The sequence below is a fragment of the Aegilops tauschii genome, chromosome 5 (assembly GCF_002575655.3).
Source record: "Aegilops tauschii subsp. strangulata cultivar AL8/78 chromosome 5, Aet v6.0, whole genome shotgun sequence".
NCBI lineage: Eukaryota > Viridiplantae > Streptophyta > Magnoliopsida > Poales > Poaceae > Aegilops > Aegilops tauschii.
Genome location: NC_053039.3, coordinates 583,049,666 through 583,067,513, shown reverse-complemented (window position 1 = coordinate 583,067,513; position 17,848 = coordinate 583,049,666). Strand labels below are relative to the sequence as shown.

At 45.9% G+C, this 17,848-nt stretch overlaps 1 protein-coding gene across 1 annotated transcript; it reads right to left on the bottom strand.

The window, feature by feature from the left end:
• Nucleotides 1-4,168: 4,168 nt before the first annotated feature.
• On the bottom strand, nucleotides 4,169-11,656 carry LOC109733656 (COP1-interacting protein 7). The gene is made up of 13 exons (XM_020292877.4): nucleotides 11,284-11,656; nucleotides 10,781-10,960; nucleotides 10,568-10,688; nucleotides 10,436-10,478; nucleotides 9,804-9,856; nucleotides 9,638-9,699; nucleotides 9,177-9,329; nucleotides 8,588-8,784; nucleotides 6,697-8,201; nucleotides 5,399-6,340; nucleotides 4,801-5,176; nucleotides 4,651-4,707; nucleotides 4,169-4,492 (listed from the first exon to the last, which is right to left on the bottom strand). Exons 1-13 carry the CDS (start codon nucleotides 11,340-11,342, stop codon nucleotides 4,434-4,436), a joined length of 3,807 nt encoding a protein of 1,268 aa, XP_020148466.1. The 5' UTR covers nucleotides 11,343-11,656; the 3' UTR covers nucleotides 4,169-4,433.
• Nucleotides 11,657-17,848: the final 6,192 nt, after the last annotated feature.

Below are 17,848 nucleotides of genomic sequence, written 5' to 3'. Positions count from 1 at the left end.
TCATGCGTTACGGAACGAGTAAAGAGACTTGCCAGTAACGAGATTGAACAAGGTATAGGGATACCGGCGATCGAATCTCGGGCAAGTAACATACCGATAGACAAAGGGAATTGTATACGGGATTGATTGAATCCTCGACATCGTGGTTCATCCGATGAGATCATCGAGGAGCATGTGGGAGCCAACATGGGTATCCAGATCCCGCTGTTGGTTATTGACCGGAGAGTCGTCTCGGTCATGTCTGCGTGTCTCCCGAACCCGTAGGGTCTACACACTTAAGGTTCGGTGACGCTAGGGTTGTAGAGATATTAGTATGCGGTAACCCGAAAGTTGTTCGGAGTCCCGGATGAGATCCCGGACATCACGAGGAGTTCCGGAATGGTCCGGAGGTAAAGATTTGTATATAGGAAGTCCAGTTTCGGCCACCAGGAAAGTTTCGGGGGTCACCGGTATTGTACCGGGACCACCGGAAGGGTCCCGGGGGTCCACCGGGTGGGGCCACCTATCCCGGAGGGCCCCATGGGCTGAAGTGGGAAGGGAACCAGCCCCTGGTGGGCTGGTGCGCCCCCCATGGGCTGCGCCTAGGGTTGGAAACTCTGGGGGTGGGGGGCGCCCCACCTGACTTGGGGGGCAAGTTCCCCCCTTGGCCGCCGCCCCCGCCCCCCCTTGAGATTGGATCTCTAGGGGCCGGCGCCTCCCCCCCCCCCCAGGGCCCCTATATAAAGAGGAGGGGAGGGAGGGCTGCGCAACCAAACCCCTTGCCTGGCGCAGCCCTCTCCTCCTCCGTAGTGCTTAGCGAAGCTCTGCCGGAGAACCACGAGCTCCATCGCCACCACGCCGTCGTGCTGCTGGAGTTCTCCCTCAACTTCTCCTCTCCCCTTGCTGGATCAAGAAGGAGGAGACGTCTCCGGGCTGTACATGTGTTGAACGCGGAGGCGCCGTCCGTTCGGCGCTAGATCGGATCTTCCGCGATTTGAATCGCCGCGAGTACGACTCCATCAACCGCGTTCTTGTAACGCTTCCGCTTAGCGATCTTCAAGGGTATGAAGATGCACTCCCTCTCTCTCTCGTTGCTAGCATCTCCTAGATTGATCTTGGTGACACGTAGGAAAATTTTGAATTATTGCTACGTTACCCAACAGCATGACCGTCCACTGTCCCGGGGCTGAACTAGACTGCGAGGAGATAAGTCATTATGTTTCATGGCTTGAGGATCTTGATGCTGTCAAGAGAAATTATTTTCCTGGACTTGAAAATCTTAGTACTCAAAACGTGCGACCAATAGTGTTCGTATTGAACTACGGCCACATCTATTTAGGAAAGATGGTAAGATTTTTACTATTTGTCCTCAGTGCATCTTTTGCATACATTATTTTTTAAGCTAAACTCCATTGCTAAGTATGTTACTATACGATGTTCTTCAATAGGAACTCCCGCTGATAGTTATGCCTCATTGGATCGAGACTAAAGGTCGCATGGCAATGGTTAACTTACGGCCAAGACATCCTACATCGCACATGAGTGCATTCAGGATTTCTAAAACCGAGTAATGCTTAATAGTGAAAGACTGGAGCAAAATTGTGAAGGATCGCAGAGAAGTACTAGGGGGCAGCAATCAGAAGCGCATCCCACAATTAGGAGACAGGTTCGTCTGCATGCTCCAATATGATGAATCAGGAGAGCTACACATGCTCTATGCTATTTTACCTGAGAGAGAGCAGAAGGAGTGATTAGCTAGTTCCTGCTCTTAGTACTTGTCCTCTCATGTCTGTATTCTTCGTCCTGAGCTAATCTCAAAGTGATTTGCTTTTGTGGTCTTATGAACGCTTATAATCTCATGACCATGTTGATCTCGATGATATCTTTGCTTCTGGTACAAGTGAATGTTTTTTCTTTAAGCTAGAATTAGTTTGAAGATGATGATGTGCTACACTATATGACTGTGATGATTAAATAGCTAGTGTTGGTGGTAATGACTATGATGATTATTATTAGCTAGTGTTGGTGGTGATTAGATAGCGGTAATGACTATGGTGATTAAATAGTGGTAATGACGACTATGATGATTATTAAGTAGTGTTGTTGGTGATGATATGATGCAAGAGTTTTTATATTAAGATGATGATGATGATGAGTTATTATATCATTTGGTGAAAGAAACACTGATTAGTTCCAAGTGGATGGATCCAAAGTGATCAAGTATAATCCATAACTTGATCACTTTGGATCCATCCACTTGGAACTAATCCGTGGTTCTTTCACCTAGTGATACCAAATTGTACAATATGTAGTATGTAAAATACCAGCAAATGAAAAAAATTAAATGAAAAACACAAAAATAAAGGAAAAATAAATAATAAAACCAAAACTCCTAAACCTTTTAGTACCGGCTGGTGATACCAACCGGTACTAATGGTCTCCCCGTCCCCGGCGCTGGCTCGTGCCACGTGTTGGCCCTTTAGTGGCGGTTCGTGTTGAACCGGTACTAAAGAGGGGTCCTTTAGTCCCCACCTTTTAGTGTCGGTTGCTGAACCGGCACTAAAGAGCCAGACAAACCGATATCTGCACTAGTGTCCTTCAATTGGAACCAGAGGACCCATGAAAATTAAGGATAAGTCGCGATCTTGGCAGGACCCCAAACCCCAGGAGTCACGTAAGACGTAACTGCCTCCCGGGTCGCTCGTTCTAGCGACCCCGGAGGCGACTTGAGCCCTAGCCAACCACCCCCATTCCTGATATCTCCCTACCGCCACTGTCGTCGGCTCCACGGCCGCGATGGTGCCCTATCGTCAAAGGCGGAAGGCGTGGTGGATGTCCATTTGGCCTGTGGTTGCGGTGCTCCGGTTGGCCTGCGCACGGACGGCGGCGGAACAGCGAGCCGACAACGCCAACGGTCCAGGAGGTCGTGGCTTCAGTGGAGCTATGTGCTCCGGTGGGGTGATGTTGCAAAAGCTTGGTGTGCAATCATCCTTGATTGGACTAGAGAAGATGCCTGATGGCTGCTCAATGCCAATGGCCAATGTTGGTTTGGATTCCCCAATTGCCCAGGAGGTTGTTTTCGTTGGATAAGATAGCTTCGTGTCAAGAGGCGCGATAAAGGCGTGCTTAGAGCGAGCAAAGTGCTCCGGTCATGAGGCGCGGCGCCGATGTGGTTGTGGCCTGTGGGCTCTTGATCTGGTGGCGGCTGCGATCCACATGGGCACGTGTTGGCGACGGTGATTTGTCTTTCGTGCTAGCTATGTCAGCTGACAGCCTAAGTAGGGTTTTCTCCGACGAGGTGGTAGTCGATGTTGATGTGCTCCACCGTCCATGTTGGTTCCATTTATGACCACTCTGTCTTGCGGCGGATACCCCCTTGCGGATTGCGATGGCCATCGAAAGGTCTTCGTGACGGTTCCTCCCTCTAGATCTGGTGGCTGACTTCGTTAGCGCAATGCAAACTATGGACTACGACTTAACGCCGAGGGATGATTGTGCAGCTACAGCAATTGCACATCGCATGTAACTGTTGGGATCACGGAAAAGTGATGGCGACAACACATGACTGACGTCTTTGGTGGTGCAACTCCTCGAGTTCTAGGGTGAAAGCCTAGGTCTGACCCAAGTTGATTATACATGACAATGCCGGTGTTTTTACTTCGTTGTCTTGTAGAAGGCATTGCTTGAGAATACTCTGACTAGTTCTTCAGGGTGAAAACCTAAATTTTGGCCTTGGGAGGATGGATCCGATGACGGCGGCGGCGCTTGAGTGCCGCTCCCTTTCTGAAGGCATTGCTTTTGAAGAACCTCGTCATTTAGAAGCAGATAGAAAGTGAAAAATTGTTTACTAGAAGGAGATAGAAAGTTCAAATTGTTGCTAATCAAAACATTGTTAGCCATAGGCTTGCTGCGCTCTCGGGACCTAGTGAGATTGTAACCTCTGTTGCCAAACCACTAACTAACGCAATCTCTTTTACCCGCAAAAAAAAAAAAAAAAAAAACTCTGAGCCACCCTTCATGGGAACTTTCACCTCACTGAAAAAAAAAGGGGTGTGGAATCTACCCATAAATCGATTTATCTGATCCACAGGCATTCATGCAAGTTATTCTTCAGCGTATATATACGATCATATATACACCACAATGGTACGCCGCCTTTTCAGATCAATACGCCCGATCCACAAGTATATACGAGCAAGAGTTGATGTGTAGATTGTAATACAATGTGAAGGACAGATCACACATACTGCTTACAAACAACACAACACAAGCGTACAGTGCAAGTATATATATACGAAATAGTATGCACGTATGTATGTATGTATGTATGTATGTATGTATGTACGTACTAGAAAATCAACAAACTAATAATCTCAATCGATACCCAATCAAGCTGTTGGCCGGCCTCATCAACAACAACAACAAAAATAGTACAAGAAAATCCTCACACCGCATCACAGCACGACCACCTTGTTCTTGCGGAACGGCGCCAGCAGGGAGAAGGACCGAGAAGCTGCATTTGTAAAGTAGACATGTACATTTATCTCATTTCATTTCCACCCAAATAAACTAGATTTATACTACTGTTCAGGGACAAAACTAACTTATTCTAGTTTCATTACTGAGCAATTCTCTCATATATGAATCTTATATGCATGGTGATGCTCTAACCTTTGTATGAAGAGCCCGCGGAGTCGTCTTGCGAAATGAGGTTTTTCAGCATCGAACCTGAATCAAACATGAAGCGCAGTTAATAATTACGGAAATAATGGCCCAAGTGTTTGCAGTAATAGTATAATCACAGCTTGCTTGATTAGTTACCATCTCCTGCAGGGGCTTCGTCGACTGATGATGCATCGGAATCCATTGTTGAAGTGTGGCTCTTCTTGCCGAATTTCAGCAGTTTCCTCAAGCCTTTCGGTTCTTTGCTCCGAGGCTTGTCGCTTCCTCCATGTGTCTCCTCGGCTGAGACTGCGTATGCAGCAGGCTCCGGCACGCGAGCCCTCACGCTCGCTGCACGCGCAAGTGTCTCGGGTTCCTGCGCAGGTAATGGGTGGTGGTTGTAAGCAGTAGTCTTGCTTGAAGCATCCTCCAATGATGTTACCCTGGCAAAAGGGGCCTCATAAGGTTTCTCCTCCATCAGAGCCAACGGGGCTGGTTTCTCAAGCTCGTCCTTCTTGTACTCAGGCACATCCACCTAGCCATAACAAGCAGTAATTCTCTTATCAATGTCGGCTTAATTAACAAATCTAAAAGCAATATTTGATTTAATAGCATGGTAATAACATTGCATTTTAGTCGAAGGCTGCTGCACAGATAATCCGAGCTCAAAAGTAATTAATGAAGAGAAACAGCAAAACAGATACCCCAAAGAACAGAGCATCAGGCAAATGAACAGGGGAAGTTGAATCATACATACCTCATACGAATTCAACTGGTTGTCTGATGTATGGATTGTAGGATTTGCATCTTCAGGAAGATCAATAGGAGAAGGTGGAGCCCTGATGGCAATATACTCCTGTTCCAGACTGGGATTCTCCATTCGGTCATCGCTGCGAGTTTCGCTCTCTGCACTTCTTCCAGAAGGTAGAACAACAGGAGGCGTAGAGACCACTTCGTTCTCAAGCATCACGACAGTCTTCTCAACCACCACATTGTCATCACTGCTGCTTACCCTGGAAACTTTACCGTTGGAAGATTTCTTTCCATCTCTACTTTCTGAAGTAGCATGTGCTTTAGGTCCACCACGTGGCGCCTCTTTTGTTACTTTAGCCGCCGCCTTATTCTTCACAACGACAGCAGCAGGGGTTCGTGGGGATTTCACTTTCAGCTCTGGTAGGGCTGCCGACTTGGTCTCGTCGAGCTGCATTATAGCGGAGATTTTCTTGGTCTGCACATCTTCTGGCAAGCTTCTTCTCCGTGGGTAGTCCGAGCTCACTGACTTCGGATTCGGAGGGTGGTCAGTTGAAGCATTGCTTTTAGGTTCAGCAAGCTTTTTCAACCGCTCAATCGAGGATTCAGTTCTCCCACTTTTCTCCTTTTTGATCTCAGCCAAGGATGAGGTTGACTTGCTCACTGCACTTGAGCTGTCACCGCCGAGTTTGCTTGCTTTGGCTGTTTTGTGAGGATCACTCCCCGGGGTACTGCTTCTGGCAGGAATAATTTTTCTTAGAGGCGAAGAGGATCCTGGTTCAGCGTCAGTGAACTTCGAACTCTTGTGGGTACTTGGAGAAACCTTTGGAGAAGGTTTTGCTTTAGCCTGCGGCGGTGTTGATATTGGATTAGATGCCCCACTTCTTGCAGCAATCCTCTTTTGCCTCTCTTGCTTAAGCCTTTCGAGCCGTTTAATCTGTTCTGCTTCCTGAAAATACGAGAAAAACACCGGTTTGAGCAATCCAGCAGAAAACTACAATTCTTTGGTGGTAACCGATATTAAGAAGAAACCTATCAAAAGAACAAGCGAGGACATGCCATTTTTTACAATAAAATTATTGTAATATTTTGCCGTACCATCCAAAAGATATACCCTAGCACTCTGTTTGTATATAGATTCAACTTAGTCACTTAAGATAAGTGACAAGCTCCAAAGGAGGATATTAAAAGATGAGTAAATTAAGTCTCGTGAGGTATGAATCACTGGATATTATTGTCCACTCAACAGGTAGAAGAAAAGAATAAACCATTCAATGGGTAAAATGGAAGGTAATGCATCAATACCAGCTCCTTCTTTTCCTTTTGTAGGCCTGCTTTATACGCGCGTAGGTTTTGTGCACGTTTCTGCGCATCAGTTAGTGGACCTTTGGGAGCTGACAATCTCCTTGCTGAGGCATCCTTCCTTCTTTTATCCAAACCCTCATGTGAACCTCTAAGCTTCTTGTCTTTTGCTGGCATCTTTCCCTCATCCTCGACGCAAGCTGATAAATCCTCTGCATTTGCATCTTCAACGCCGACGTCGGGATGAATCTGCATGTGGCTATCATAGTCCATTGATGGATCATATCCAAATGAAACATCCTCGACTCCACGCTCTGGCATCAATTCATCTGGCTCATAGAAAAGTTCACCTCCAGCCTTGGCATCCGATGTTTTCTGAACACTTGTGCCAAGCTCAGCATCTATGTCAATGGCTGTACGGCCATCAGCTCCAAGGTTATCATGTGAGGTGGAGCTAACAGGTATCATGAAGGACTCGTCCACACCATGCACATTCTTCTTTTCCTCCAGAGTGGGTCTCTTGTAATGCCCCTCGGCAAGGGGATCCAAGGAGCTCCCCCTGTCCATTGAGTTGTCATGTCCATAAACCATGAAGTCATCATTTGCCCCTCTTCTGTATCCCCCACCTCCGGCTTCTATCTCCTTCATGTCACCATCCACAAAGCTCCGACCTTCCCCAGACATCATAAGTTCATCACCAGACATCATCTGCCTGGCCCTAATTCTCCCATTGGCTGTGTTGAAAGGTATTCCATTTCGCTCATCGACATCAGCAGAACCTCGCTCCGATAAAAGAATAGGATCATCCATATTTCCTGTGGTCTCTCTCCTCCTAGGTGGTGGTGGTGGCTCTCTTTCACTGGCGAACATATCCGCGTCATTATTATCTCTTGTCTTCTCTTCATCTCTGAGCAAGAAGTTCTGGAACGCATTCCAGTTTCCTTGATCTCCATCTTGCTGCCCATTAGACATTCCATCCTTGGTGTACTCATCTTCAGACTCAATGGTTTTCTTGCCCCCTTTTTTCTTCGAACTCGAGCGCTTATGATGATTCCTCTTGCTGGATTTTCTGTGTGAATCATCACTATCCTCTGATGACACATCTGAGCCTGAGTGTGACTCGCTCTCTGATGACCTATGCTTCTTCTTTGATGTTACATTTACATTGCGTATGACAATTACATTCTTCTTGCCCGAGCGCTTGCCTTTTTTACTGGACTTGCGCCCATGAGAACTCTCCCTCTCTGAACCGCTTTGGTCATCACTTTCCTCATCGGAGTTGTCGAAGTCCTTGCTGTCTGCTGAGTGCTTCCTTGATGGTCTCCTCTCCGAGTGGTTGTACCTGGGATCATCTGTTGGGGGATAGGGAGGAGGGTAATATGGGTTCGCCCCAGGGTAGTATGGTGGCATGCCTTGCATGGGGTAAGGAGGATGCATTGCCCATGGTGGATATCCTGATTGATATGGACCATGATGGTACTCATGGGGGTGATGAGGTGCCCTGTGATCTGTCAAGCAACAGAAAAACGATTCCTCAGATCCAAGTTCCCTCTCACAGTAAAAAAGAAAAAGGTGAAACATGAATCAATTGTGCATGCAGATTGACAAAAGAAATGGTACAAATTCAATATGGCTGCACAATTACCAGGCAAAAGGGCCATTTCAAATTGGAAGAAAATTTGCCATGTAAAAATAAACAGAAGGCGGATGTATATTAGGAATAATTTGGATCACAATTTTTAGATTACAAAAACTTAAAATAAAATGTGGCGGTATGGAAGAAATAAAGTGAACAATCATGAAGATAACAAAATCCACTTATCAACTACAAAGATAAATACTGAACAAAGTGAGCATTTGGAAAGTAGTAAGTTAAGTCATGGCACCAACATACCAGCTTTAGCAGCATCTTCGCCATTTGTATCTCCATTAGAGACAGACATTGTTTCCTTATCTCCCATAAACATAATCCCAGAAGCATTGAAGGGGGGGAATTCAGAGCGTGCAGACATTGTTTCAGGTTCAACGTCAATCCACTGTCCAGTTTCATGTTTTTGCCTCCACAAGTCAATGAACTGTGTGCATGCCTTCCTATAAATTGATAGCAAACACCAACGCAGTTAGCGCTTATGCACTCACAGAAATTACTTAGAGCTAACTGTTAAACACAGCAAGGAGATCAATCAATGGAGGTGTGTTCCAGTTGATCAAGAAAAGGTACAGTAGTACAGCAATGGAACTGCGTGCATTATCTAGCATGATGTGTAAGCGCTAGTCGTCCATTGCAATAACATTCGGCAAACTGAAATGGTGTCAGAATTAGCATCAGAATGGAATGCAATAAATTATGCAGTTATCGTATGGAGTCGGCGCAAATTAATCATCAGCCTCAGGGTCATATTATCTACAGGAATTTGTAGCCAAAGGAAAGATCCGATACATCAAGCATGATACTACTTCGTTCATTAGAAGGCCATACTTACATCAAGCGTGAAGCACCAAAACGCTCTGCGAACGAGATCAAATATATCAGGTTGTCTATATCAAACCCAGCAGCTACAGCACGTGCAAAGGCCATAGCCTGCTCTTTACGTAAGACAGTTTTGCGAGTCTCCAGCACTCTGAGAAGCTGAACTCTGCAAAATATTGTAAAAATATATATTTCGATTAACACCTCACCAAGATGCAGATAAATACTTCTTCCAAGAAAGAAATTCCAAAAAATAAGACATCATCCCAAAAAGTGTAGATAAAGTAATCAAAGAGCTGAATTTTTACTATAGAATCAGTGTGACCAAGCTTTCATTAGATAAAAGCATATGTTACTGCACGAAAAGAAGAATTATGACAGCGCAGATTTTTCATATAAACAAGACGGAAATGTGAGATAAAATGTCTTCAAGGAAAACATCATGGAGAAAAGGGGGCTTATGCATATAAATACTTTGAATGCTCCTCATGTACTCCGTCGTCATTCTGCAGTGGGGATGCTGGGTGTGCGTCAGGCTGCCATTGATACAAGAACATCAGAGTTACTTATGATACCCTTTTACCATGACACATTTATTACACACAAAAAAACCAGTTCTAATTTATCCATACAACCTTACCTTGTACAGAACAAGTGCCTTATCACCATCAGTATTGTAACCTGTCTTGCCACCTGTGAAGGGACATGTCAGGTAAATTTACCAACGGAAAAAGGGATGCCAAATCATGTCCCAGTTCAGATCAATCTATCATGAGAAAACATATATAATTCCCACAGCATCATTTTATGTAGTTGTAAATTGTCCTGAAAACGTGCGCACTTAATGATGGTTAGATCCATCTTACAGAATAATCAGCTTCCAATATAAGTTAGGTGAAGCAGAACACAGTGTATAAACACGAATAAAAGATAGGTCGTCAATCAAACATGGCACATTGTCATTTCCCCTGTACAGCCACCCAAATAATACTTTTGAGGCGTCCACTATCATGCACCTAACTGGCTAGCTAACTCAACAGATGTGACTGATGGATGGTACACCGCACCAAATTCCATAACTGATAGATAGATTCTAAAACAGCGGTGCGGTGCGGTCACCATACAAAAAGTTTCTGTGGTCCAAACTCAAAGCAACGCACAGCAGAGGATTTTTTTCAGTTACGAATAAGCATTGCCGAAATTTTCTTCGTGGATACTGTGACTGCGCGACGCAACATTCAGAAATGAAATCGGTGGTAGTATCTCCTGTACCTTCCATGGACGAGTCCACCGGTTTCCCGTTGTGGCCTTCTCCCTAACACAAAGGCATAGAAGCAAGTCATCACTCACTCTGCAGTCAGTGTCAAGTAAGTAGTACATTACAGATTACCATTGTGTACTTACAGATTTGAGTCCAAGATTTTCGTTGCTCTGGACGGCGATGGCGTCCTCGAGCTGCAGTATCTCGGACTCTATCGTCGTCACCCGCTCCAGGACCTCCGGCGTGCTCACGAACCGGACGAACCTAGTGCCAACAAGAAGCAACCACACAAATGAGCCACTGCTGTCAGCAACCGGCATACAAACACGACACCGACAGATAAACACGAGACGCACCTCTCGACGGTGCCCCTGGTGAACCATGGAGCGTCGGCCCCCGGATCCGGCTCAAGCAGGATGGTGTAGCCTCCCTTGGCAATCTGGTCCTGGGCGGCCTTGAGGTGGGCGACGAAGGGGTTGAGCAGGCCGGAGGCGATCTTCTCCTTCCTCCCGTTCGCTATCACAATCAAATCACACCTGCAATAGAATAATAATAAAATAAGGGGAGAAACATAAAAATCGTTGCTTGTTGCTGCTGCTGCCGCCGACAGACGAACACACAAAAAAGGAAAGGGGGTTGCAGATTGCAATGCGATATACTAGCAGTAATGAGAGCGCAAATCCAGCGATAAGTAAGTATGAATGTTAGTATCTATCTCTTGGATTGGATCTAGTAGTACAAGTATAACGGCAGTTGGGTGTAGCAGAAAGAGCAGAGCTTTGGTGGCGGCGCAACAGCAAAGATGGGGAATTTGGTTTGGTGACGGCGCAGATCCGCCCCTGATGGCATGGAAGGTTACCTGGTGCGGGTGGGGGTGAGCTGGAACGCCGCCGAGTCGAGCCGCGTCTCCGGCCTCATCGCCGTCGCCGTCGGTGGGGATGATTCTTCAGATCTTGCGCCAGCCGAAGGTCTAGTAGAAGAAGAGAAACGCCCAAGAAAAAGTGGGAATCTCCCTGGATTGGATGGGGGAGCAGGAGCAAATGCAAGGATTCAGAGGAGGAAGAAGAGATACTAGATAGAGAGGTAGGCCTGTAGGATAAATATGGTAAAATAAATAAATAAATAAAATGGGAGAGAGGAGGAAGAGAGCGCAGAAGAGAGCACTGTGCTCCTGCTGCTGCTGCTCAGAGAGAGAGAGAGAGAGAGGAAATGAGGCTGCTTTGCTTTGCTCTGCTTTTTATTTATTTAGAGGAAGAGGAAGAGGAAGAAATGGAGGTTGTGCCTAAGCTGTAGCAGTTTTTTTTTTTTTTTGCGAGAGAGCTTCTTTCTGCTAACTGCTTTGCAACATCCAGACCCATAGGGAGGAAACAAATCCAGTTGTGATTTTTCGGTGGTTTTATTAGGATTTGAAGGTACTACTTCACTCCATTATTGTGAGATTAAAAAAATCATTTACTTGCTTATTTATGGTTTTTATATCAGCTGCCTGCCAACAACCTAAGATGGCATTGGATTCCAATACTCTACTCTCAGAGACAGCCTGGGAACAAATGAGCGCATCTCAGCAAAACAACAAACAAAATTACTACCTCAGTCTGAGTGACAGACAAAATAATAAATGAGCATGTAGCTGTTGTATGAGGAGGAGCATGTGGCATGGCATATACTAAAGCATACTTGTACTCACCCAATTCTTCTATAAAAGTAAACCAGATTACCAGGGAGGGTGGGGTTATGTTGGTAATTTCCGGCTGGTTAGCTGATTAAGTTGGTGAGATTAAGAAGCTTTGCTTTGCTTGATGGCTGTCTTTAATTTGGTTGAGTGGTTTGGTCTTGATTGACAGCTACTGTAGATAGGTGGTACTCGTAGATGCTCAACTAGTATATTCTTTGCAGGCAGCATCAGCAGGAGAGATGTGGATTTGCTTGCTCTTGCTGATGGAAGAGTCAGATCTATATATGGTTGCCACTGCAAGGGATCATGACACCCTGATCTCAAATTCTGGTTTAATTGGGTCTACTTTATTCATTCATTCATTTAGGAAGGCTGATTAATTAAGTTAAACAATGAGCCACTTCTCTGACACCCACCCCATGTGAAGTCTGAACCTTAGCTGCTGGTATATCATCTGCAGTAACCAGGTAGTAGATACTCTAACAATTATGATGCCAAGTTGGGAGGCTAATTAATTCTTGTTAGCTTGATGGGTCAAGTGATGATGATGAAGAGGATGATCATCTCAAATCAAATCAAATCAAATCATGGAGGGCGAGGCGGTGGTTGCCATCCTCCTCCTCCATATTTATCTTCTTCTTCTTCTTCTTCTTCTTCTTCTTTCTTCTGTGTGCTGGGGTTGGGCCCCACCTCTTTTTGAACTTCTGTTTTTTGCTGTCCCTTGCTATTTGTTGGCTGGCTCCGTCGGTGGCTCTATTTGTAACTAACTGCTTGCTTAATTAATTCTAGCTAGGGCCTAGGGTAGTGAGGCCGTTTGCAATTTTATTTTTACTTTCTAACTTTTATTAGGGAATCCACCACTCAACCGTGAGAGTCTTATAAATTACTAGCTTGCTAACTTGGTTGCAAGATGAGATTCTATCTTAATTAAACAAGATACCACAATTGTACAGACCATTTAGAGATCAGTCGGTGGCTCTATTTGTAACTAATTACTTGCTTAATTAATTCTAGCTAGGGGCTAGGGTAGTGAGGCCGTTTGCTATTTTTATCTTTATTTTCAAACTTTTATTAGGGAATCAACCACTGTATGTAGCCTCTCAATACTCCACCGTGAGAGTCTTATAAATTACTAGTTTGCTAACTATGTTACAAGATGAGATTCTATCTTGATTAAACAAGATACCACAATTGTACAAACCATTTAGGGAACAGTGTTACATCCTAATTAAACAAGATACTACAACTGTACAAACCATTGAGAGGACAGTGTTGCCTGCCTTGTGTTAGTGCCTCCTCTTCTCTTCTCTTCTCTTCTCTTCTCTTCTCTTCTCCTAATTGATTAGATGCATTTGATTGGATGGCATCTGATTCTAATCCGGTGGTTGATTGATTGATTGGTGAAGAAAGCAAACAATGTCTTATGCCGTGCATCAGACCTGCCATTTGATTGATTCCTTGCACATTTTTGTTTAGGCGCCTAGCTACTCAAATAGAAGCATGGTTTATACAATCACTAATTGACATCATCCGATCCAACCACAATAACTCTAAAAGCAATGTACCTTTTTTTGCGGGGTATCGCGATGTACTACTTATATTGCCAGCTGATAGTTGACTAGCAAGTAGCAAGAAAGCTCACCGTGCAATTATATCATGCAGTGCCACCTAAGGAAAAGATTATGTGGCACCATAATTAATGATGTGATGGGCGTGGCAGTAGTAGTATCATGCTATGATACAATATCATATTGCAAAAATGAGAAAATATACTGCCAAATGAATCTTGTACACAACTTCATATTGAGAACAAATAAGATGACACTATGATACTCCTACAGGTGTTAGTTAGCTATGCATATTTGGTGTCTTGCTCAGTTTTCCTGCTAAGAACTCTCCTGCTCGGTTATCTACGCAATTGACACTACTAGAAAAAGGCTTATCTCCAATATCTCTACTAGTGGCGCACCATGATGTCGTCCGGGCAGAAACGGGGAAGAATCTCTTCTGTCGTAGAGGCCTCGTCGAGTGCTTCCGCTACGCCAGGAGATGATGATCCACGAAAAAACAAAGTGGGACGTCAAGACGCTGATGGAAAAGATGGGTTTCGGTCGGAGCCATCCGCAAGCCGCACCCCGCCCAACCCAGAAGTACCCTCCATTTCGTTGTTGAAAAAGCAAATAAAGAATGTTCTGAGATCCCGTCGAAATCATAAGCTGCCCAGGGATCTTAACCTGGAAAATGCGAGCGAGGAAAAACGGGTAAAAAAAACCAGGTCCTCGAGGGCATAGCAGTGGCGCACCAGAATCAGGTGCGCCATTGCTATGTTTTTACTAATGGCGCACCACATGAGCAGTGCGCCATTGCTATGTCTGGTGGGGGTGTGCCTGCGCGTGTGTGTGAGGTTAGTAATGGCGCACCAGGGAGGGTGCGCCATTACTAACGTCTCACACACACAAACACACCCCCCTGGATCGCCTTTTAGGTTTTTAAAAAAATAAAAGAAAATGATAAAGGATTCAAAAAAATAGATTGTTCTAGTTGTTAGGAAAATTAACAAACATGAATTTTGAATTTTTTTGCAAAAGGCCGCCGTGTTTCGGTAAAATGGCCGTAACTTTTGCATACGACCTCCGATAAAAAGGTTTTTTATATGAAAAATCATCTACTCGAAAAGTTACATCCGAATTTGACAGGCTATGCCAGTTATCGATTTTCTAGAATCCTTAAAAACCTAACAGAAAAAAGTTACGATGCTTTTAAGATCTGGAGGCAAAAAATTTGAAAAAATGCAAAAAAATAAATAAATTAGCAATGGCGCACTAGTGCATGGTGCGTCACAGTTATTTTCCTGCCTTCAAAATTCAAAAAAATACAAAAATAAAAAACAAGTTAGCAATGGCGCACCTTATGAATAATGCGCCACTACTATTTTCCCGCCTTCACAATTCAAAAAAAACGAAAAAAATTAGCAATGGCACATCAGTGAATAGTGCGCCACTACTATTTTCCCGCCTTCACAATTCAAAAAAAATAGCAATGGCGCACCAGTGCACGGTGCGCCACTGCTAAGTTGGGACAGAAGTTTAAAAGGGCCGGCCAGCCACTTACCCCTTCATTCTTCTCCTCCTCTCCTCCACTCCATCTCCTCCTCTCCTCCACTCCATCTCCTCCTCTCCGGCGGCCTCCTCCTCCTCATGGTGCTCCTCCTCCGGTGACCTCCTCCTCACGGTGCTCCTCCTCCGGCGACCTCCTCCTCCCTCCTCTCCTCCTCACGGTGCTCCTCCTCCGGCGACCTCCTCCCTCCTCTCCTCCTCACGGTGCTCCTCCTTCCTCTCCTGCTCACGGCCCTCCTCCTCCTCTCCGGCGACCTCCTCCTCCCTCCTCTCCTGATCCTCACGGTCTCTCCTCCCTCCTCTCCTCCTCACGGTCTCTCCTCCCTCCTCCTCTACTTCCGCCCACATGTGGAGCTCCCCCGGCACAAAGAACGTACCAGACCCAGGTCGAGAACGAAATTTGAAAAAAATTCAAGCAAAAAAAGAGCAAAAAAACAAGCCCAAAAAATGAGCCAGATCTAGATCCAGATCCAAATTCAAATTTCAAAAATAGCAATGGCGCACGGTGGGGGTTAGACGGTGCGCCACTACTATTTTCCCGCCTTCAAAATTCAAAAAAATTCAAAAAAAAGTTACCAGTGGCGCACCTGTAGCAATAGTTGTTGGAAATATGCCCTAGAGGCAATAATAAATGGTTATTATTATATTTCTTTGTTCATGGTAATTGTCTATTATTCATGCTATAATTGTATTGTCCGAAAATCGTAATACATGTGTGAATACATAGACCACAATGTGTCCCTAGTAAGCCTCTAGTTGACTAGCTCGTTGATCAACAGATAGTCATGGTTTCCTGACTATGGACATTGGATGTCATTGATAACGGGATCACATCATTAGGAGAATGATGTGATGGACAAGACCCAACTTAAGCATAGCATAAAAGATCGTGTAGTTTCGTTTGCTAGAGCTTTTCCAATGCCAAGTATCTTTTCCTTAGACCATGAGATCGTGCAACTCCCGGATGCCGTAGGAGTGCTTTGGGTGTGCCAAACGTCACAACGTAACTGGGTGACTATAAAGGTGCATTACGGGTATCTCCGAAAGTGTCTGTTGGGTTGGCACGGATCAAGACTGGGATTTGTCACTCCGTGTGACGGAGAGGTATCTCTGGGCCCACTCGGTAATGCATCATCATAATGAGCTCAATGAGACTAAGGCGTTAGTCACGGGATCATGCATTGCGGTACGAGTAAAGAGACTTGCCGGTAACAAGATTGAACAAGGTATTGGGATACCGACGATCGAATCTCGGGCAAGTAACATACCGATTGACAAAGGGAATTGTATACGGGATTGATTGAATCCTCGACACCGTGGTTCATCCGATGAGATCATCGTGGAACATGTGGGAGCCAACATGGGTATCCAGATCCCGCTGTTGGTTATTGACCGGAGAGGCGTCTCGGTCATGTCTGCATGTCTCCCGAACCCGTAGGGTCTACACACTTAAGGTTCGGTGACGCTAGGGTTGTAGAGATATATGTATGCGGAAACCCGAAAGTTGTTCGGAGTCCCGGATGAGATCCCGGACGTCACGAGAGGTTCCGGAATGGTCCGGAGGTGAAGAATTTTATATAGGAACTCCAGTTTCGGCCACCGGGAAAGTTTCGGGGGTTATCGGTATTGTACCGGGACCACCGGAAGGGTCCCGGGGGTCCACCGGGTGGGGCCACCTGTCCCGGAGGACCCCGTGGGCTGAAAGTGGAAGGGAACCAGCCCCTAGTGGGCTGGGGTGCCCCCTTGGGCCTCCCCCCCATGCGCCTAGGGTTGGGAACCCTAAGGGGGGGAGTTCCCCCTTGCCTTGGGGGGCAAGGCAACCCCTTCCCCCCTTGGCCGCCGCCCCCCCCCCCCCCTTGGAGATCCCATCTCCTAGGGCTGGCGCACCCTCCCAGGGGCCTATATAAAGGGGGGAGGGAGGGCAGCAGGACACAGCCTTTGGCGCCTCCCTCCTCCCCTGCAACACCTCTCTCTCTCTCGCAGAAGCTCGGCGAAGCCCTGCCGGAGAACCGCTACATCCACCACCACGCCGTCGTGCTGTTGGATCTCCATCAATCTCTCCTTCCCCCTTGCTGGATCAAGAAGGAGGAGACGTCGCTGCACCGTACGTGTGTTGAACGCGGAGGTGTCGTCCGTTCGGCACTCGGTCATCGGTGATTTGGATCACGGCGAGTACGACTCCGTCATCCACGTTCATTGGAACGCTTCCGCTCGCGATCTACAAGGGTATGTAGATGCACTCCTTTCCCTCGTTTCTAGTAGACTCCATAGATGTATCTTGGTGAGCGTAGGAAAATTTTAAATTATGCTACGATTCCCAACAATAGTAATGGCGCACTACAAGGTGCGCCACTGTTACCTGCAATGCTAATGGCGCACCAGAGGTGCGCCATTAGTATTTGTTACTAGTGGTGTGGTAATAGTGGCGCACCTATAGTGCGCCACTAACAGTCCTTTTTCTAGTAGTGTGAGTTGCAAAGCCTTTTGATTTTATAGGCTCTACTTGGAGGTTGGCAATTTTTTTTTACGAAACACAATACTGACGCAAACGCTCACAAACACAAACATACACTCACCCCTATGAATGCATGCGCACACGCCCTGCCCCTATGAGCACATTTGAAGACTAAGCC

Bases quoted from the DNA above. Each gene is read 5' to 3' on its own strand.
- LOC109733656 (XM_020292877.4), bottom strand. From the start codon at position 11,342: ATGAGGCCGGAGACGCGGCTCGACTCGGCGGCGTTCCAGCTCACCCCC. The intron at 9,857-10,435 runs GTACAGGAGATA...GTCCCTTCACAG, and splicing joins GGTGGACTCGTCCATGGAAG to GTGGCAAGACAGGTTACAAT. The intron at 8,785-9,176 runs GTAAGTATGGCC...ATCAATTTATAG, and splicing joins TTTGGTGCTTCACGCTTGAT to GAAGGCATGCACACAGTTCA.